Below are 23,781 nucleotides of genomic sequence, written 5' to 3' on the forward strand. Positions count from 1 at the left end.
ATAAGAAAGCATTGTGTAATAGTTTAGTCTTTCTTAGCACACATGAAATAATGCTACATATTAAATTGGACAGTATTTTTTATTTGATGAAATATGGTATTAATTTACTTCAGGCTATAGACGACTCATCAGTGTTTGTGTGTTCTCTGGCTTAATTTTAAGTCAAATAAAGTAAACCAAGAAAACTGCATGTAACTATAGTGCTACCACTACAGAAGACCAAATCTTTTTCATTCTGGGAAATAATGTGTCCAGAATATTAAAGCTGTATTTGGATTTAAATCAAAGAAGGCATTATTAAAATTATTCCAAATGACTCCAAAAGCATTTTAAGGACAATGGAACCTCTGGGTGAGATGAGACCTTTGAATTCCTGAATATCGGGTCTCAAGACAGAAACACAGGTTTGGCCAAGTAGGAAGGTGGTGTGAGGCCTTTGGCAAGAGCAGCTTTGTGGGCGTCCTGCCACACCGTGGGCTGTGCAGCCTTTAGACCTCAGCTGGAGCCACAATTGCCTCCTTTCCTCACCCAGCACTTCCCACGCATTCCCCACTAAACATGTTTCATTTTGGCAACAACCTGCAGCTTTCAAACCCCAACTTCCTCTTCTCCACAGCTCAGAGGTTCCAGACTGACATCAATACCTGTGCCTTCAATTAAAATAATAGAATTTTTAAAAATCTTCACCCAAGGATATTTTTTCCATTGCTTTTTTAGAGAGAGTGGAAGAGGGGGTTAGGGGAGACCGAGAGATTGAGAGAGAGAGAGAGATTGAGAGAGAAAAGAAAACATCTGTGTGAGAGTGACAGGCCCAACTGGGGCTGGGGATCAAGCCTGCAACTGAGGCATGTGCCCCTGGCTAGAATCAAACCTGGGACCCTTCAGTCCATGGACTGACACTCTAACCACTGATCCAAACCGGCTAGGGCAAAATAATAGAATTTTCTGCCTTAATTTAGTTGTACTGGTGCATATCCAGACCAGTGTGTAGATTAAGGAGAAAAAAGAAATCTTTTCTTTTCTTATATTATCCTAGGACTTGGCCAAAACGTCAGCAAATGTAAATTGAGAGAAAGTAATAAATTAGCTAGGGCATTGCCTGGCATTCTTTAATGTCAACTAGGAAAGCATATTGTCACAGTTGTTTCTTTGAATGATTCTCTTTTCAGAAAACTCATAGAATCTTCTCCAGTGGGTGGTGGCTTCAGTTCTCTACCAGATTAGTTTTGGCATTGCCCTTGAATAGGTTCTCAAACTTGGCTACCTATTAGAATTGCATGGGGGAGGTGGTTTTTAAAAATCCAGACGCCCAGGCCACAGCCAGACCAATTACATCAGAACCTCTGAGGATGAGACTCGGGCATCTGTGTTTTTAAAGCTCCCCAGTGATTCCAATATGCAGTCGAGGTTAAGAAGCACTGCTCTAGAACTGCCCTGTCTGACACAGAAGCTAGTAGTCACACGGGGCTACTGAGAGCTTGAAATGCGGTTGGTCCACCAAGTGGTTGGTCCACATGGAGATGTGATGCAAGTATAAGATAAGTATCAGATTTCAAAGACTTAGTAGGAAAGAAATAATGTAAAATGCCTTGTGAATAAGTTTTTTATATTGATTACATGAAATGACAATATTTTGGATATGTCAGGTTAGATAAAATAAATAATTTGACCTGTTTCCTTTTACTTTTTTAATGTGGCTATTAGAAAATATGTAAAATGACATGTAACTTGCATTTGTGACTCATATTACAAAGCTGTGTGGATCTAAATGAATTACATAACTTCTTTAAGCCTTAGCTTCCACAACTGCAAAATGGGGTTTTTACCAGGCCCTAGGGGTCAACCTGTGCGAATTTTAATCATAGCTCCATTACCTATTAGTTATGTAATCTTGGGCTGGTTATTGTACTGCTCCATGCCTTGATTTCCTCATTTGCAAAATGTGGGTAAATCTTACATACTTTAGGCTTATTGGGAGTTCAGTTTAGAGAGTTCAACAAATGGTAACTAAGGGTATTATTAAACAAGGTCATCTCTCTCTATAAAGTGCCTGTTCTGTTAGGTCCTTCTCTGTGTGATACACTCATTTACAAATTTTCTTTGGAATTTGCTAAAAGCTCACTTCACAGAGAGTAGAAACACCCCCATTAGTAGTAAATTAGGGAAGAAATGGGGACCCTGCCACATTGTAAAGATGCTCAAACCATCCACAACTTCAAGTTGCAGTTGAAAAGTTCTCAGAATTGAGGGTGAGAGCACAGCTGAAGGCATCTCCTCAGGGAGTTTGCCAGTGCAAGGATAAAATTTTCAATTTACATGGGCAATGCATTTTTGTGTGCAACCAACTTTTTAATTTTTCTAGTGCCTGAGTTTTGCCATTGACCAATCAGGAGTATAGTCAAGGAAAATAATTGGTTCATTTTTCTAAGACACAGGTTTCAAGGCCCAGGAAATCTGAGTCCTCTGTTTTTGGTATGAAATCTGGATGACCCTTGGAAGTTCCTGCAAAAATCCCATATCCTCAGCGCCATTATTATTCTAGCTTCCAGCAACTGACAGTAGTAATACATGGGGACTTAGAGGAGCTTCAGGAATTGTTACCACCAAAGCTCATGTGGGTTTGCCTCCGAATTATTACCATCAAAGCCAGCTGGGATTTTTCTTCCTTTTCCAAACAGTCCTCCTCTTTCAGGAAGTGGCTTTTCAAAAACAGGCAACCCTTCTACTACACTTTTGGGATGATCACTTCATAAGGTATATAAATGTCTAATCGTTATATTGTATACCTGAAACTAACATAATTGTATGCCAACTGTAATTGAAAAATAAAATTTTAAAAATATGCAACCCCTCTAACATCTGCAAAGTAAAATATACTTATACGCACCAACCATGCAAAATGGGACCTGGGTGTAGGCAGGTTGAGAAGTATAACTGTAAGAGTATATATGTCTTTCTCAGGATGCACACATATCCTGTGTCATTAGTAATACCAAAGAACTTATAGTCAAAAGAACCTAAATTTAGCTGACAATCTTCTAAAGTAAAATGTGACTTTCTTCCTACAACATTCAGGCTCACTAGCAGGAAACTTTTCATAATGTGTTCCAATATTTACACTACAAAAATGCCCCCTCATCTACTTTTCCACTCCATTTTTTCAGTCAATATTCCCATGCGTAGCATATCTAGGCTGTCACTCCACTTTCAGCAAGCTCAGCATTCCCTGTTGCAAGTCAAAATCTCACAAATGGATGTCGACATTTTTCATCCACCCCTCTCACTCCTGTCATCTCTCACCAACAGCCTCGCTCAATCCTTCCTTCCAACAAAGCCGTTACATTGATTCAGTCTTCTCCTTGGAGCTTCACTCACAGAACTTCCAGTTCTGTAATCCCTCTCCTGCCCCTGCCCTTCCAAGTTCAAACAAGAGTCCCTGTCCTCAAGACAAGATGATGAGCAAGCCCCTTCATATGCCACATAACACGTACTTATGAATAAAGACTCTACTTGGCATATTACTATTTTCAACCATTTGCACTGTTCGCAAATATCTGTCATTACACCACAGCAAAAGCTGTATCATCTCCAGTTGGGCATTGACCTTTAACTCTCTGTTTTCATAATAGGCATGTGGCAACATTCAGTAATCTCACCTATAAATATATTTATTCCTTGGTATAGGTAATTCCATAAAGTTTTCACTTAATCAGTTCAAGCCTTCGCATTAGCATAAATCTACAAACACAAATCTCTGGTTCTATTTAATATCCTTACAAACACAGATTAACTGTCAGTTCTGGGCTAATTATCCAGGGATTCTAGGCAGTGGACTGTTCAAAGATTTGGGTATGAGTAAACCCATGGGGACATGTAATAGCCAACTCCACTCAAAGTACCTGAAATAGGATGCAGCAAAAGGCTGGAATTAAATAAAACTATACTTCCTTGAGGCTTGCCCCGGCAATCCTTACATAGACAAGGGTTCTTAATCTTCTTTGTGCTATACATCCCCTGGGTAGACTCTTAAAACCTACAGACCATTCTCAGAATAATGTTTATAAGTGCATAAGGGAAGAAACACAGGTTTACAAAGGAAACCAGCTACTTGGAAACACAGTTAACAAAACAGTTGTTTTATTGTTTGACATATTTGCGATATTTCATTAGCTCCTTAAATAAGATCCAGCATTGGGTCTAGCTACCACTATGATTTCAAAGTAGTGATGTATATAAATAATATTTCAAGATACCTGAACCATCTATATTGAGACAAAAATAACGATGACTTGCATTGATAACAAAGTCAGAGAAATATCAAAGTTTGTTGCCTCAGTTCATAATTAAAGAAAATGCTAAAGTTCTGTCAGAGGTTAGTAAAAATAATGGTGCATTTTTTCCCATGCAAGTTCCTGAAATCTATCAACAGCCCTCTTGAGGGGCTACAGGCCTGGGTTAAGGATCCCCTAGGGATGAGGGTAAGAAGAGAGAGAAGAAAGGGATATAGGTGTAATTTTTTAAATGGCATCTAGAGAGGATCTAAGCAGCCTACAATGACACTCTTTCTTATTTTCCCCAATTCCCCTTCCTTCTTCTTTTTCTGTAGAAGTGATTTAAAACTTACATTCCCCAATGAGTGTGTTGTCTGACCAATTAGATTTTCAAGACCTTGCAGGGTTCAAGGTGATGACCATGGTCTGTCAATAAAAGTTAAGAATACACACAAATACCCTAACCTATTGTTTTCACTCCCAGGTTTGCCATTTTGGGCTTTATTTACAAGCATGTTGAGACTTTTGCAAAATACCAGATCACAGTATTTTACTTTAGTAATGCTGTTAAAGTTTTCTTATAAATTAAAGTTGTAATTTTTATTTGGCTAAGAAACTAACATGTCTTAAGCATCTACTATGTGCTAAGTGCTTTTAAAATATTAATTTAATCCTCATGAAGTTAACAGTAGTAACAGATGCTATGTATTGAGCCCTGTGCAGAAGATTTTCAGCACATCTCAGTGAATTCGTCCAACAGCATAACCAGAAAAGAAACTGAGGCTCAGAGGGAAGTGGTTTGCCCACCGTGACATAGCCAACAAGGGGCAGAGTCCTATTTTTTTTTTCAGAGCCTTAACTCAAATACTATCCTGTGAGTTCTGATTTCCCTTGTTGTAACTTACACGAGATCACAGCACCAGTGAGTCTTGGAGCCCCAGAAAGGGCTCTGCCCTGTTTCATGGTCCTGCCTTCCTGGGGCCTGGAGCACAAATGGAGAACTAACAATTACCCTTCCCTTCCCCGCAGGGGCAAGCTCTGGTTGTATCTCAGGGCTTTTCTGGGAGCACAAGCAGAAACCCAGGCACAGGAGGACAGGGAGACAGAAGAGATGAGAAAGCCGCCTCTCCCCATCCAGCAAACTGCCACCCCACCTCTTCACTCAGCCACACACAGAGTGCATGATCTTTCTCTCCTTTCTTCAACAAGTATTTACTGAGCACCAACTATGTGCCAGGCACTAGGCTGTGTGCTGGATCACAGTGAGGCCAAAATGGACAAGCTTCTGGCTCTCTGGGAATTTACCACCCACGGGTGGGGGCGGGGGTGAGGATGACACGCAGGAGGGAGAAGAACGTGGAACAAGGAAGCAAGTACAGAAACAAGACAATCTCAGATGGCTATAAATGCCGCAAGGGATGCTTACGGGTAATAGGGTACAGAGGCACTGGGGACTAGAGTAGGGATTATTTTTAATAAAGGTGTTCGCTGACTCTTCTCTATCAATAAAACAAATCTGAATTCATTCCCAGAGAGCTCACCTTTCTAATGGCCTCTTCAGGGATCTAGACAGCACTGTCTCATAGAAATATTACCTGAGCCACATATGCAACTTAATTTCCTTGTAGCTGCATTTAAATAAGTAAAAAAGGTGAGATTACATTTAATAACATATTTTATTTAACCCAATGTATCTTAAAATAGTGTAATTTCAATGTGTAATTATAAAATAAATTAATCAGATATTTTATATATTTTTAAACAAAGTCTTTGAAATTTGGTGTGTATTGTACACTTACAGCACATCTCAATTCCAACCAGCCATATTTCAAGTGCTCAAAGCCACAGGTGGCTGGCTAGTGGCTACCATAATTGAACTGTGCAGCTCTTGAGTCTTGATTACAATACCTATTGAAACATTTTGTGCTGTGCAGATTTTTTATTTCCACAAGGATAATCTTGGGAGCTTTGTTAATCTCTGCACTTCAGTATCCTCCTGTGTCTAACACGATGCCCCTTGCTAGATGTGAATGAGAAAGTGTAAATTCTGGTTGTTATTGGCAACAACCTTATAACCAAACAGACTTAGAAGCATGAGACAGCGGATGTCAGAGTAGAAAGAAAGAAAGAAATGTGATCCTTAATGACACAGTTCAGCTACTGGATCAACCCTTACCTAAAGTACACTAGACATTTTGGTTGCATGAGCCAGCAAATTTTCCTTATTGTTTAAGCCAGATTGAATTGGGGATTTTGTCACTTGTCACTGAGAGCAATTGGTGCCAGGAAAAAAGTAAATGCTCAGTAAATAATCTTCAGTTCACAGATTAATTAATACAGTCACAATGCTGTGCATTTCAATCTATTTAAAGTGAATGCACCCCCCTCCCCAAATCAAAGAGCATACTTGGAATGAATGCAATGAATAGATCTGGTTCTTATCAAGCATACCCAACTTATCTGTAATACTAACCACTATGACAGAAGAGCTACATAAAAGCCATAGGGGATAAGATCAGATCTTAAAATCATATGCTTGGAGCACATAAGAGTTAAAAAGACAAGGAGATGCACTGGGAATGGAAAAAACACACAACACAAGTAGAAAACATAAAATGCCAACTGTGAAAACTACCAGAACACAAGCTTTTACACATAGTGACCATTCTCATGGCCTCTTTACTTCCTTCAGCCATTAGAAAGAGAACATATCTTAGAGCTACATGAACATTCTTCACAGCCTTCAGGAAGAAATTCATTTCTATATTTGAAATGAATGTCTCCTAACAGGATTTTTCTAAACTTTTAAAATTTGACTTCTTTCCCCTTCCTCACACTCCATGCACCCTCATTCCCACCCAAGCTCAAATGGTATATCGAGATTAGGAAAAATGTAAATAACAGCAACTAAAAACTTTTCAAGTAAAATCATTGCATTCAGCATTCTGAGAGGCCTCTATACAGGCCCAAATCTTCATGCAGCATCCGTCTGTTGGAACAGGACTGATGGTGACATATGTAAAATCTAGCAATCTGTTGCTTCTTGTGTGGTCACATGAAAAGGAGTCAACATGATCAGAAAAAGAGAAGTCTTCTCTGAGTGGGTGCACCCAGTTCATACAGCAGATTCACTGAGACTTACAGGGCCTGAGTTTTCACCAGGAATCAAAGCCCACCACAATGGCTGGGTGTTCTCTAGCACTGCCCCACCGCATCTCCATCTTGTTTTCTCCAGTGTGATATCATTTGTTTCAAAAACCTTAATGATATCAAGGCTCATATTGGTACATCACTACATTATGTTCATGGTATCTGGAAAATAAGACAATTAACTGTATCTTCAATAATCTGATCTTCCTAATTATCAAATGACTTTACTGGAGCTGAACTGAAGTTTTCTGCTTTCTCTTATCTGTAAAAGTTGATTTGGCTAGGAATATTTTCAGGGGGGAAAAACAGCCAAGATTATAGGGGGTTATTTAATTATGAGAATCATTTGAATCTCAACCAGCAAGTATTTACAAATAAATAACTGATCTATGAATCACAATCATCTTTCTCGGCTCATTAATGCGTAGACCCTACTTTGTCTTATTGTTCCGCTGGTGCTGTCTGTGCTTGAACATAATAATACACTGCATTTCTTTACAAAATATTGGCAAAGACTGTTATTCCATAATAGAGATGAGCTGGCCCTACCTTGAGTCATCTGTCTTCTGTTTGACACAAGTGTTCTATCTCACTCATTGCCTCATGTTTCATAAGTACTCATTTGCAAAATTTTCATCTGCTCGTTCAGAAGCAACGCATGCTGTGTCATCTCCATGGTCACATAAAGACAAATTTGGGAGGTTTAGTAGGAAGGACATTTTAAGACATTTAAACACATGACTACATTCAGTCTTTTTAAAATAAAATCCTGCTTCTTGAAGAGAACAAGAAATTATTTTATTTTCCAAGTAGAAATCTGAGTCTTATATGCCATTTAAAGAAAAAATTCACAAAGCCTGGTTGCTGACTTCAATAGAGGGCAATTTTTCATCAGCCAGGTCTGTCAAATCCATTTTATTTCACAAATTGGATAGCCATATCTGTGTGTTCTCTATCAGCCATGAGAAAATGGTTTTCTTTTGATTGGTAGTACTGCATTTTATTTTTGGATGTTCTCTTTACCGAGGGTGAGGAAAAATATCTAGACAGTATTCAATATTTTTAAAAGCACGTGATATTTACAAAGGATAAGACCAGGATAATACTTAAGGATTTCATAGACATTACTTTGTGAGCCTTAGAACTATCTTTGAGATAAAATGGAGGAGCAAAGGCCAAGTATTTATTGACGGCCTGCTACATGAAAGGAACTGGACTGGGTAATTTATATGGGTCATCTCCTTTGGTCCTCACAAACCCCATGAATTGGGTATTGTTATCTCCATTTGAAAGATAAGAAAACTTGAGCTAGCTGAGATAAGTAATTGGCCAAAAGTGACACAGAAGAGAAACGAAAGGGAACCAGGATTCGAATCCTGCTCTGTGGCTCTAAAACTCATGCTCTAAGTGGCTTATAATAAGGAAAAAAATCTGTAAAAACAACCTAAATGGCAACATAGGAATTGCTTAAACTGTAGAGTACCCATACAAAGCAGTCATGACAAATGATGCTATAGATCTATTTTTACTGACATGAAAAGATGTTAACATGTAAACATCAAGTAAAAAGTGGATTATAAAAACAGAACATATTATATGATTTCTTTAAGATCACGTATGATTTTATATGTATGTTTGCATTTCGAGTTATCGCTGGGTGATGGGATCTGAAGTATGCTCCAACTCATTTATAGTTGGTGTGCAATGAGCTTGTATTACCGGGCTGGTTGGATGCATGGGTAGACAGAAAGAGAGGCACGTCAGTACACAGATAGAGAATATATAAAGAGATATAGATAGAATTTAAAGAACTAGTGTTTAAAAAAATAAGATTGTAAGCATATCTGATCTTTGAACAGCTCTCTTTATATACCTTAAGAATCATCATCTGCAACATACTTGCAAGAGTTCAGAAAAATATACGTATGTCTATCTGTATACCAATATCTGTATACTTATAGACATATTATTTTCTTACTATCTGTACGTAAATGTACAGATCTAGACAGAGAATGAATATCTACATATTTATAGAGAGAATGACAGAATATTATGATAAAGCAAATATAGCAAAATGGTAATGATCAGGGAACCTGGGTAAAGAGTATATTGGAGTTCCTTGTGCTATTCTCTCAACTTTTTTGTAAATGTGAATTACCTCAAAGTTTAAAGAACTAGCACACACTTTATATTTCCAACATGTAATCTGGTGCAAGATTATACCAATTTAAAAGGAGACACTACTCTGCCATTTGGTCTCCTTATGGGCATTTGAAGCAAGAGCCTGTGATCAATTTTTCAATTCACCCTTTACAGTACTTGTCACAGAATAACCTGCAATTTATTTGGTTGTGTCTTTTCCAGGGCATAGAAATGTAGGAAGCCTCCCATTTGTTTCACAAGGCCAGCACCATCTTGATAACAGAATGTGACAAACCTAGCACATAAAAATCCACGGACCAACGTGAATCATAAATATAGATCCAAATGTATAAAACAAATACTAGTTTACTGAAGTTTAGCAATGCCTAAAAATAAAATAATAAATCATTCATAGGAAGGGTTTATTTCAAGATTATAAGGTAAGTTCAACATGAGAAAATATAGAGAAATTAAGAGGTACTGCATCTGAGTCTCTTTATAAACAATGAAGAGAGGTTTTTCTTTAGCAACTCCTTTTTGCAAACTAGGGATAACAGAACACAATAAAGACTACCGATTATAAACGAAGAAAAAAATATATCTGGGGGGAGATACTAGAAACATTACCACCCAAGATAGGAATAAGAGAAATACACCCATCATCATTACTATTATTCAATACTGTTCTGGAGGCTCTCGCCAATACAGTAAAAGGAAATTATAATTACTTCTTAATTTTATGATAACCTATCTAAAAAAATCCCAAAGAATCCACCAAAAAGCTATTAATTAATAAGACAGTTTTAATCAGATTCAATATAAATATATCAAAGCTTTACATCACACATGGGGAGTTGGCAAACTTTTACCATAAGGGTCAGAGAGTAAATATTTTAGTGTTTGAAGACCATATGGTCTCTGTAGCAACTATTCAATTCTGCCATGCAAAAGCAGCCACTGATAATACATAAATGAATGGATGCATCTGTCTTTCAATAAAACTTTATTTACAAAAACAGGGAGTGGGCTGGATCTGGCCCACAGGCCATAGTTTGCTGACTCCTACTTTATATCACATACACACACACACACAACAGTTGAAGGAGAAAAGTTACCATGTCAAACCACAAGAAAATATGAAAAGACCTAGAAATAAGTTTCTAAAGTATGATTCAGCTACATGCATCAAAACTTAAACTGTGAATACTCTTTCAACATGATAGGTCCATTTCTGGGAATTTATACTATGGATACATTTAGGTAAGGACATAAAGATGTGTACACATGGGTATTTATTATAGTATTATTTATAATAAGAAAAAATATCTACTGGCATAATCCATGTCTATAAGAAATACATCATTTTTTAAAGGTGACAACATTATGCATATCAGCTAATTTTTTAAGTATACAAATGTGTGATAATTTTATGCATACGTACTCACATATGGAAAAAAATCTTGGAAAGATATATACCAAATTGCTTCATTAGTAGTTATTTTTAGGGATGGATTTCTGGATGACTATCATCTTACTTTTTGCATGTTATTTTTGCTCTTTTCCATTCCCCAACTGAGCTTGGAAATAAAATTTTTCATTTTTAAAAGAAGTAAGCAAACAAAAAACCCCAGTGCTGCTCCAAACAATTTATTCTTATTTCTATGAATTTTAAAGAAGCCCATATATAATATCCTCCTCAAACAAAGCGCATCAATACTGATTTTAATTTTTACATTAATACATCTCCAAAAAGTTCTTTAAATTACTGTAGCCGCTTCATGCCCTGAAGATAGATATCTTTTGATTATAAGTAATGGAAAAGGAGTATCTATCTGGAAATCCTGTCTTTTTCTTATCCTTCAGTGATACTTCTGCATACACATGAATCTCTCTGTCTAGGAAAAAATAAGCCAGAGAAGGAAAACAGGGAATAGGCAAGAGTGGTAGGTGAAGAATCAACACGAGTTAATATCTTACTGGGAAATATGTATTAGTAAATTCATTCCTCAAAGTCTTATTTATGGTTCCATAGTATGGGAATTTCACCTGTTGGGTTGGGGTAAAACTGGCATTCTTGAAAATTCTCATTTATAATTTATAATGACGAAATTTGGGCCTCTCAGTAGAAAATGTAAGTCCATGTGAATTTATATCTAGTTGTAAAATTTAAGCATTTTTTCCTTACAATTGACAAAAGCTACCCATTTTGCCAAGTTTCAGTTGTTACAATATATGTATAAGTTAACATATATTTGATTTTCATGTACTTAATATCTTGGAAAAAAAGTTGGAAAAGAAAGATAATTGATGATCTTTATAATTTCTCAGAAATTCTTTGTAGGTATTACTGAATGTAAGCTATATGGCATAACTCACAGTTACCAAAATGACCAAAAAAACCCATTATTTTTGCCTTCTCAAAATAATGATTTTACATAGCTTTGAAATCTACCAATTTCCCTCCTGAAGTGGCTTCCTCCAATAACTCAGCATAAAAATTAGATCCACTGCAAACAGAAGATTCTCTAGTAAAAGACATTTTCAACTTTTAAAGTGTGTGAGTGTACACACACATGTGAGTATGTGTGTGTGAGTTTGTCGTTGCTAGAGAGGCCATGGGAGAAAAGGCGGTCTCCCCAGAGCGAAGTTAGAAGTTAACAGGAACAATATGACAAACACAAGGTCATCCAGAGTTCTCAAAAGTGATGTCAAAAAACGATGAGGTGTTAAGTATATTTTGTAAGCCATAAAAATCTAGGACGCAATGAGCAAGTGATAAAGTCTGCTCTGAACACAACAGACAAACAAATAAGTACACCGATGTAGCATGGTTTTCATTAACTATTCCTTTGCTCCCAATCTCAATTAGATGTTATTTATCCTTTACCAGCAGAAATCACTACTGTGAACATGAACATAATGACCTACACTAAGCTTGTGTTGAGACCGGGGAGACTGGAATTCCACAACTTTTCAATCTTCCATTTTTAAAAATCTTGAACATAAACTCAGTATATCTAAAAAGTAAAGACTCATGCTTCAAATCTGAAATTATGTTTTTCTTGTTGCATATTGCTCCCTGTAAACTGCATCAGTAAACCCCAGTAGAAACTTACCCTTCAACTTGAGGTCGACATTATGTCTAAGCCAAGGATAAACCCCATAGCTTGGCATATCTTCAGGAATTGGATTACTGTTTATCCAGCCATCACAAGCAAACCGGAAGAAATTATCACAAGGGTCCACGGATGGATTTACTTTACTCAAGATGGCAGCAGCTATTTAAAAAGAAAATCATAGGATTAATGACAATCACTGAATGTTGTGCACTGGCCTCTTCCAAATTAAACAACGATTTCCTATCAACCAGTTCCCAAGTCTTGACTTTTATATTTCCCCGTAAATGACTCCCTGAACCAACTGCACCATACTAAATTACTGCATTCTGAGGGAGGGGGTTAAAAGTTTGGTATTACTGTTATTGGGTTTTGCAGGACCACTCCTAATAATCTGTGGGGCATGGGACAGGCATACAGGTGGAGTATGTGCTAAATTGTTTGCAAAGCTGCGTGCGACATTTCCTTCCAGCCTCTCATCCTTCTGCAAGGTGACTTTGCCACTCTCATCAAGGCGTAGGATTGATTTCTCCTGCCTTGAATCTGGGCTGGCCTTGTGACTTGCTCTGACCAAAAGGATGAGGCAGAGTAACTTTTCATAAATTTAAAAGCCAGGTCTTAAGAGACTTTGCATATTCCATGTTAACTCCCTTTAAATGGAGCCCTGAGACTGCGCTCTGAAGAAGCCTCTCGGAGGAGGTGAGACCACATGGAAAATAACCAAGCCTGCACCCACTGCCAGATATGTAATTGAGGCCATAATGGACCTTCCAGGCCTGGCAACCGTCCAGGTGAATGCAGCTGTATGAATGAGCCTAGGCAGGATCAGCAGAGGAACCCTCACTGAACCCACAGAATCATAAGAAATATTAAATCACCCTCATTTCGGGCCTTTGAAGTAGGGTTTTCCACAACAAAGGCTAAATGAAACAGAGGCCCACATGTCATATCTAAATATTTAAAAGATATATTTACAATACACTATCAAGACCTGGAAGGCCAGGTATAAATTCGAGCCCCTTGACATTCAGGGCAGCTCTCAGAGTAAAGAACCCCTCTATGAGACCAACACAGTCCCTGGAAGGAGGCTTGGGCTATCTAGCAGGGAACTCTGGGTTGCAGAAGGCTGCTGACTTGGCCCCAAAGACTCCCTGACTAGGGAGGGGGCAAAGTGAGGCATTCTAAATGAGAAACCCAAGGCAAGGGCCTCTCTTGCACAGGTCTAGGGGCAGAGCTGAGTATGTGAATAAGTTAACAAGAAGACAAAATAGACTGATGTATGATTTTTTCCTCTTTCATAAGCCCCCACACAATTACATATGAAATATAGCCAATGGGTAGGAAGTTTGTGCAAATTTAAATGTTTCCATGAGCTTTAAAAACAATCTTTCATTACAAAATGAGAAGGTTCCAAAATTCCCAACATTGAACTCAGACTCTCTTCCAACTATCATGTAATTGCTGGCTACCACCCTAGCACAGAGATATGCACCAACTAATTTTTTTAAGACAGCCAATATTTTAATGACATTGGAAAGATGACATCCTGGGTAGTTTTCATACTCTAATTAATGCCAGAATACATTTGTGTTCAAAGTAATGAAAACCCAATGAGTTTTCAGCTAAATGTGAATAAATTGTCCCCGAAAAGTATAATCTGCATAAATTCAGATACACATATTAGTTTGGTTACATGTGTGGTTCCTCCAGGTTTCAAAGTAAGGCTAGATATTTCTCTTACCTATACTTTCTGTGAAAATTTCAAACAGCTTTTTTCTTCAATGAAGTAAATAATATACAAACATCCTAATTTCTATAGGACTTCAAAATCCCTACCACTTTCAACCCCCCCCCCCCAAAAATGAACAAAGCGAAAAATTGGTTTAGAAGAGTGATAAATTTAAAATTGGCCTAATATTTTCATCTTTCAGAATTTGGTTGTCTCTCATTACATTTTTGCTTACTGCTACTATTTTATTATTATTATTTAATATACAAATATGCTAGGACACACAAAATCTTCATTTCAGTCTCTATTTATAGTTATACTGGCTGTGCAGCCACAGAATGAATCTTCTATGTGACACCTCAGGGTCACTGACCATAAAAATTTCAGTCCTCCACAATATTTACACTCACACAAAGGAACACTCCCACACATTTTTATTCACATAAGCACATTGTTTTCTGGATGGCTCCCAACCCTCAAATGTATCCCTTCCCATCTCCCCAGTGTTCTTGCAGGTACCTAGAAAAACTGCAAGATCAGCTCTGACCTCAGCCCTGATATAAAGTGGAGGAATACATCACTCACACTGAATTTGGAGCTGAGCCCACTAAATGGGAAAACTCTAAGAGCTTCAGCCTCCCAATTCATCGTTCACAATTCACAGCTAGGAACAGAACTGCACTTTGAGAAGGGGAACTGTGACTTCGAATTGCAAGGGACCATAGTTGTCAAAACACCAAAACTCCTTTTCCCCTACTCAGCTTCATGGAAAAAAACTCAGAGTCTTGTTTTAATAAAAATTAAAAAAATTGACAATGAATGAAATATGTGCTATGTACTCTCTCAAGTCATTGTATATAAAGTAAATTGTTATGTGGTTTCCAGCTAGTGTTTATGTAGTAGAGGTGGAGGTACCGCCCCATATACCAGGCTGAGTTTGTAAGTTTAATCAGAGCTCAAGAAAGAGAAGGAGGATGGAAATAATACTAATAAATACTGGGTATTTCTGCTGTGTCAGGAACTATGCTAGCCCTTTTAAGGCAGTATGGCATCATCACAGACTCTGGAGCCAGACCACCTGGGTGTGAATGCCAGCAATATCATGCAGTAGGTATGTAATCTCAGGCAGGTTACTTAACCTCTCTATGTCTTAGTTTCCTTACCTGTAAAATGGGGATCATAACAGCCCACAGGATTTTCATGTTTAAATACATGTGAAGTGCTTAGAACAGTGCCAGGAACACTGCCAAATAATACAGTTGCCAGGTAAAATACAAGATGCCTAGTGAAATTTGAATTTCAAATAAACAACTATATTTATAGTATAAATTCATACCAAATATTGCATGGGGACATACTTATGCAAAAAAAATAGTCATTGTATATCTGCAATTCAAATTTAACAGAGCATCCTAAATGTTATGTGTGTAGCTAAATCTGTCAACCATACATATAAATTTTTAGTATTACAATTCCACAAACACTTATCTGAAACTTGAGGCCAGATGTTTCAGAGCTCATAGATTTTCAGATTTTAGAAAAGTAATACAATGCATATACCACAGATTATATAATGCCTCCAGCAACACCTGGAGTGGCACTCCCAAAACAAGCACATTAATAATTCTATTGGGAATATATATATATATATATTCTCATAAATGAGAAAAACAAAGTCTAAAGCAACCTCACATAAGTTAGGATACAGTTTTGCCACCACAGTTTTGCCACTCAGTTGACAAGTCCAGCCTTGTCAACTGAGAGGTACCATGCTCTCTGGTTTTCGGTTTGGAATTGTAGACCTGGATTATTACTACTACCACAATTATTATTTCCTTCTATTCTCACAACTAGCATGATAAGTAAGAACTGTTACTCCCACTTTACAGATGGTGAAACTGAGACTTCGGATGGCTACGTACTTAGCCCAAGATCATGTGCCTTATAAGTGGCCAAATCATGTTTCAAACTCAGGCCACACTGCCCTTATCCAGTATCATTAGCATACCTGCTCCCTCATTCCTCCTTTCCTTCTATTCTTTCTCCACGTCTTACTTTAAAGAACGGTTAAAATAGGAGGAAGGAGAAAAGGTGAGTAAAAGAAACTTACGGAGGAGACATCTTGGAAAATGTTCGGAGGCTGAGCACTTTCCACCTCGCTGGGTCCACGTACGCACACAGAGCCCACGCACGCACGCAGCACATACGCACACGGCACGCACGCACGCACGCACGCACGCCGCACCCACGTACACACGCACACATACGGCAGCCACGCACGCACGCACGCACGCACGCATGCGGCACCCACGGACGGACGCACGTGGCACGTACCCACGCACGCATACGGTGGCCACACACGCAGCACGTATGAACACGGCACGCATGCACGCACGCATGCGGCACCCACAGACGCACGCACGCACACAGCACGCACGCACGCATGCGGCACCCACGGACGCACGCAGCACGCACGCACCGACGCACGCACGGACGCATACGGCGGCCACGCACGCACGCAGCACGCACGCACCGACGCACGCACGGACGCATACGGCGGCCACGCACGCAGCACGCACGCACGCGGCACCCACGGACGCACGCACACGGCACATACGCACACGGCACGCACGCACGCGGCACCCACGGACGCACGCACGCAGCACGCACGCACCGACGCAGGCACGCACGCGGCACCCACGGACGCACGCAGCACGCACACACCGACGCACGCACGGACGCATACGGCGGCCACGCACGCACGCAGCACGCACGCACGCGGCACCCACGGACGCACGCACGCGGCACGCACTGACGCACACACGCACGCACGCATACGGTGGCCACGCATGCACGTAGAACGCACGCACGCGGCACCCATGCACGCACGCACACGGCACATACGCACACGGCACGCACGCACGCGGCACTCACGGGCGCACGCATACGGCGGCCACGCACGCACGCGGCACGCATGAACGCATGGGGCACCCATGGACGCATGCACGGGGCACGTACCTACGCATGCACGCATACGGCGGCCACGCAGGCACGCACGCAGCACATACGCACACGGCACACACGCACCCATGCTGCACCCACAGACGCACGCACGCTGCACCCCCCCACACACACACGGTACATACGCAAACGGCACGCACACATGCATGCGGCCCCCACAGGCGCACTCACGTGGCACTCACGCAGTCATGCAGCATGGTGCCCACGCGCACACACATAAAAACAAGGCACCCACTCAGGCATGCACAAGGTGCCCAGCACACACACACGCACGCACAAGGCACGCAGGTGTGCGCACATGCACCCACGCACACCCAAGGTGCCTGCGTGCACACACAGCACTGTTTGGGTCCTTCCCCTGGAACAATTTTGCTATGTGTACTCTGCAGCTGTTCTGCAGACGCCTGTGCATAGTGGGGCTCATGTTACACTAAAGAGGACTGTATCTTTGGTGAGCCTTTCACTACACAAACAGCAAAAATATTTTTTTCATTGTTAGAAAGTCATTTGCCAACATGAAAATTAAAAACAAGACAGCAAAGCAAAACACTAGCTGGCACTGTGTGATGTTATAAAATATCATTATGCAAGTTTCACTCTTACGTTATGATGATTTATTATAAGACAAAACTCATGAAACAAGTGGCCCTCTGTACAAAAGGTTGACTAAACTCAAATTGAAAATCTATGAGTTCAAATATTTTACTTTCACATATCTGCGAGAACCCTACCAGAAAAGCACAAGGTGACATAAAGTCTAAAACCCGGCCTCTGATAGTCCCACCTGTGTCTAGGTCATACTCTCTACAATGGAAAAAAACCCTAGGTCAGCTCAAGCTGGGAACAGGAAAGGGCCTGGGAATTCCCAAGTCTTTCTCCCTTCCAGGGACAAGATCAAGCAGCTTAAATGCTTGCCTAATCACTAGACTCATAGGTCTAGTATTAAGGAAAAAGAGCAAGACAGGGCCAGGGTCAAAGAGAGGTACATGGCATGGCCTTGTGGCACCAAGGCACAGATGGAGAGGAGCCAGGCATGAGCTTGACGTCCAGCCCTGCTGCTAACGCAGGATGTGACCCTGGGCAAGTTATTTAGCTTCTACAAGCCTACATCTTCTCATTTGCAGTTGAGCCTGGTGATAGCACTGACTTCGTAGGGTTCTTAGGAAGATTTTATAAGATGGCACATGTAAGTCACTTAACACATTGCCTGGTTAAATATATATGTATATATTTCAGAATGGGACAAAAAAGAATTCTAATACCATAATTATCTAACCCATTACCTTTGTATTAGGCCTCAGTTTAAAAGCTCTTTCACCTTGGTCCCTCCCATCTCAATAAATGCCACCACCGCCAAAAATTTAAGCATCACCTTGACTCTGCATTTTCTCACAGCCCAAATCCAATCTTCAGCAAGCCCTCATCTCCTAAACCCTCTAGTCTCCCTTTCCATCTCTTGAATTCAAGACAGCATCACGCCTCAACTGGCTTACCAAAATAACCTCCCGCCTGAGCACCTTCTTCCATTTTTACTCCCTATGGTCTCTTCTCCATTTACTCAGTAGAAAGACTCCCCTGAGTCTAGCTCTCCAAAGAAAGAGCTTGTTACATGCTAATGCCATCATCTCTTCCTCTTTTTTAAAAACTTCCAGAGGCTTTTTTCTTTTAAATATATCTTTATTGATTTCAGAGGGAGGAAGGGAGAGGGAGAGAGAGATAGAAACATCAATGATGACAGTCATTGATCGGCTGCCTCCTGCACGGCCCCCACTGGGGATGGAGCCCGCAACCCAGGCATGTGCCCTGACCGGGAATCGAACCCCGATCTCCTGGATCCTAGGTCAACGCTAAACTGCTGAGCCACGCCCAGCCGGGCGAGAGGCTTTTGAGCAAACTTAAGAAAAACCCAAACTCGCTGGCACCTGGCTTCCCCACTGACCCTCATCACCTGCATTCTGTCCCTTACGCAGCAAGCTCTTCCCATTCCTCAAGTCCACCAAGCTCTTTTCTCTATGGGACTTTTTCCCCAGCTGTTTCCTCCACCTGGAAAGTCCTTTCCTAGATCTGCACACAGCAATCTAAGAAGTGTTATGGAGTCGAGTCATCATTCAGGGTGACTTCACCACATTTCCTTAGACTTTTCAATCTAGCCATCTCATCACTTGCTAACACGTTCTATGTTAATATTTTCATTTTCTGCAGAACATGCATCGCCAGCCGATATTTTTCCTGTGTACTGATTGCCTGTGTGCTTGTTGTCTCTTTTCCCTTACCTGGTCATCCAGCTTCACTGCTGTGCAGGCAGACCTTGGAGATATTAAGCGTTTGGTTTGGTTCCAGACTGCCACAATAAAGTGAGTATCACAATAAAGCGAGTTGTAATCTTTTTGCTGGTGGAGGGTCTTGCCTTCAATTTGTAAAAACCCCAACATCTGTGAAGGGCAATAAATTGAAGCTCAATAAAGCAAGGTCTGCCTGCATTCCCAAAACCTAGCTCGGTGCCTGGAGTGTGAGAAATATTTGGTGAATGAATTCATTAATCTCTTAAGGTCAAGAGTAAAGATAAAGGGCCATGTGCTTAACTTATCCTATGGCTTGCTCCTTGGAAAACACACCTGTGTCCCTGACCACCTGAGGAATGGGGGGGACTGGGTTCTGGGTCCTGCAAATCTCGGCCCTAATGCTGGTTTAGGGAGGGAATTTAATAGCTGTGGCAAAACTAAGGCAATGTTAAGCACTCATCTTCACTTTAAGGAACCCACTGGTATATGGCCTGATCCCCTCAAGTAAAACGACTGGTGACTTGGAATAGAAGGACTCGAAAAGATTCCAGGTAACAGTGGAACATGGATTTACAGAGGGTCCCCGTTTCGATGCAAACAGGCTGCACCCACTTACCAGAGGATTCAGAAAGGCCGTTTAAGATAAATAGGAATCTATAGCCAGCTGAAGCCATAGGAAAGTCAATGGTCTCTGTCTTTGGGCCTTAAAGAGAGGCCATTCAGCCTTCCAAGCCCCTTCCTGATTTCCTTATACAGGAACACCTTGGGAGCTTGGGGTGTTGTTTTTCTTTCGTTTTATTAAATTTATTGGGGTGACCTTGGTTAATAAGATTATATAAGTTTCAAATGTTTTATTGCGCTTTGCTTTATTACTCTTCACAGGTGTTGCTTTTACTTTTTTCCTTTTACAAACTGAAGGCAAGACCCTCCACCAGCGAAAACATTACAACTCACTTTATTGCAATCCTCGCTTTATTGTGGTGGTCTGGAACTGAACTGCAATATCTCTAAGGTCTGCCTGTAATGACCTGGAATACTGCACAGCTGTTTTTTGCATGGAAAAAGAAAACAGGAAACCTGCGCTCCAAGACTTCACACCAGGACTTGAAAGTAAACTTAAAATTTCATCAGCATTGCATTTCGTACTTGGTAAACCTCAGGCAAACAGAATACTAAAAATACCGCCTGTTTTCTCTTCCACTCCCCAAGGTACCATAATTATAATTTGACACAGGATGGAAAACTGACTTACCAGCTTCGATGCATTCTGGCTTCAGGCAGTACTCCTGTTTAGCTTGGAGACTTAAGAAACCTTGACTCACTGAAAAAACAGACCAAAATAAAGAAATGACTGGCCTGTAGCAGACCACCATCAGGTAACCCGCCATCAGGCACACATGCAAGACAGTTGATACCAGTTCATCCTTCCCAGTACTGACACAGAATTCAAAGATCCAGTTGGCTCGGTATCACAGAACCAGACTCTGCGCATTAGCTAAGTAGCCTTGGTGACTCTTGGTTGCTCTGAAACTCGATTCTCTCTAAGATGAGTGGGCACAATTAGACCAGTGCTTCTCAGAGTGGAGTCACCTGGGCAGTGGCCACACCATCACCTGGGAATTTGTTAGCAATGCAAATTACCAAGCCCTGCAGACCTTCTGAATCAGAAACTCCAGGGTGGGGCCCAGCCATCTGCGTTTTAACAAGTCCTCCAGGGGACCGTGACGCAGGCTCATGTTTGAGAACCACTGGGCTAGAAGATACCTAAAGTCTCTTCCATCTCCTATTATCTGTGATTTAAGTCTCATAATTTTACTCTTTTATTTACAAATACAGTGGTGCCTTGGTTTTCTAATGTGATCCGTTCCGGAGCCCGTTCGAGCTCTGAAACGTTCGGAAACCGAGGGATCCACAGCCCACAGCTGGGCCTCAGGACCTCGCCCTCAGCCGGAGCCACGGGGCATGTTCGACTCCCCAGGCGGGTTCGAAAACCGTAGCATTGCCCTCAGGGTTTACAGAGTTTGTGACCCGAAATGTTCGTCCATGGAGATGTTCGAAAACCGAGGCACCACTCTACATTCTGGTTTTAGTGGTGGCAAAATTGAAACATGTCATTTGGACCAAGTCCTGAGTAGAAGGAGACAGCGAGCACGTGTGGCATTTAAAGTTATGGATCTTACCTGCGCCACCCAGACAGATAAGGCCCCCAAAAGGGGGAAGGGGAATATACATTGTATATAACTCGATCATCTAGCAAGAGCCATTATTTGCCTGCTGCGTACCCCACACCCCCTCCTCCCTCCAGCCCCAGCCTAGCTACCCGGCAGCTGCAGCTCCGCGGGCCAAGCCTCCAAATTCTTCCACCAGAACAAAGCAGAGCGAACCCGGCAGGATGAAGCGGCTCTTCACCAACAGCTGAACCCCACCCCCGCCGGTGTTGCCTGAGTGAGTCTCTGCAGGACCCAAGGCCGCCCGGCTTGGAAGCCCCAGGGAGCACCTGAGGCCAGCAGGTGTGAGTTTGGATTGCAAACACATTTTTGGTAGCCGATGACATTGCGGGGAACTCACTACCGCCGTCCTCTGTGGGCAGAAATAAGGCATCATTTGGGGACGCGGCTGTGGGAGGTGGGGGTGGCAAGGCCTGAGAGCAGCCGGCTTTTCCTTTGTTCTGAACTCTGCTGCCATCTTCCAAATGGCCTTTTCACCTGTTACCTTACAGATTCAGGAAACTGCCTCTGGGACATCTCAGGCCTGTTTGTTGTTTTAAATATGTCTTTATTGATTTCAGAGAGAGGAAGGAAGAGGGAGAGAGAGAGAAACATCAATGATGAGAGTCACTGAGCAAGCCCGCAACCTGGGCCTGTGCCCTGACCGGGAATCGAACCATGACCTCCTGGTTCATAGGTCGATGCTCAACCGCTGAGGCAAGCCAGCCGGGCTCAGGCCTGTTTTTAAGAAATGAAGTATTGTAGCATAAAGGCATGTTTTGATTTCTTTAAAAAGAAAAAAAAGAAAAAAAAAAAGTTAAGTAAAAATATATCTGTGCAGTGCCTGGGTGGTGGAACCACAGGGGAAATTTTCCCTTCAGTCTACTTCCATATGTTTTCCAAATGTTCTTTAATGAGCGTATGTTATATTTTATAATGGAAAAATAAAATTTATTGTAAATAATAATTTTATGCTTCTGGACAATACTTTCTTGATACTAGCCTTGTTTCATTTTAGAAAAAAAATAATGAAATATTTGATTTAAAGATATTACTTTCAAGGTATAAACACCCAGTTATAAAATAAATGGCTCATGGGAATATAATGTACAGCATGGTGACTATATTTAATAATACTGTATTACATATGTGAAAGTTGATAAGAGAACAGATCTTAAGAGTTCCCATCATAAGAAAAAACTACGTAATTATGTGTGATGATGGATCACAATAGACTTATTGTGAACATTTTAGAGTATATACAAATAACAAATCATTATGTTGTACACCTGAAACTAATAGCATATGTCAGTGTACAGACTGAGGGAACAGACTGAGGGATCTCAGAGGGAAGGCGGGGGGGGGGGTTAATGGAAGAATTTATATGCTTATATGCATAACCTATGGACACAGACATTGGTATGGGGAAGGCCTGGGGGTGGTGTGGATGCAGGGTGGAAGGGATCAATGGGGGGAAAGGGGGACATCTGTTAAAAATAATTAATTTTTTTTAATTAAAGATTTATTCCTTTCATGGAAAATAATTCTTGACCCAAAACCTCTAAGGAAGCAAAACTATAGTCAAATATATTTATCTGATGATGAGTTAAAAAAAAAAAAAAAAAAAAAGGTTTAAATCAGATAATGTGAAGGTGTATGTGAATGAAATCGAGACCACAAAGAAGTATTTTTCATGTAAAAATTAAAAATGTTAGTTTTTACTGATTAGGAGCTTATTAAAAATGTAAAGAGCAGTTTGGTTTCTCATTTTAGATTTCTCTATAACCAGCAGAAATGACCTGAGTGCAATGGAGTCATCCGCAGATGGAGAACATGAGAATGACCATAGTGAGGGTCAGCAAA

The 23,781-nt window shown here is 40.8% G+C and overlaps 1 protein-coding gene across 1 annotated transcript in view; it reads right to left on the reverse strand.

Moving 5' to 3' along the window:
- The window catches only part of PHEX (phosphate regulating endopeptidase X-linked), a 172,222-nt gene that overhangs the window by 145,767 nt on the left and 2,674 nt on the right, over positions 1 to 23,781 (reverse strand). The window contains exons 2-3 of the mRNA XM_087829324.1: positions 20,964 to 21,032; positions 12,680 to 12,841 (exon numbers count right to left, since the gene is read on the reverse strand). Coding sequence (XP_087685450.1) covers positions 12,680 to 12,841; positions 20,964 to 21,032 — 231 coding nt within the window. The remainder of the gene's footprint in view (positions 1 to 12,679; positions 12,842 to 20,963; positions 21,033 to 23,781) is intronic.

The sequence above is a fragment of the Miniopterus natalensis genome, chromosome X (genome assembly GCF_054644295.1).
Source record: "Miniopterus natalensis isolate mMinNat1 chromosome X, mMinNat1.hap1, whole genome shotgun sequence".
Classification (NCBI taxonomy): domain Eukaryota; kingdom Metazoa; phylum Chordata; class Mammalia; order Chiroptera; family Miniopteridae; genus Miniopterus; species Miniopterus natalensis.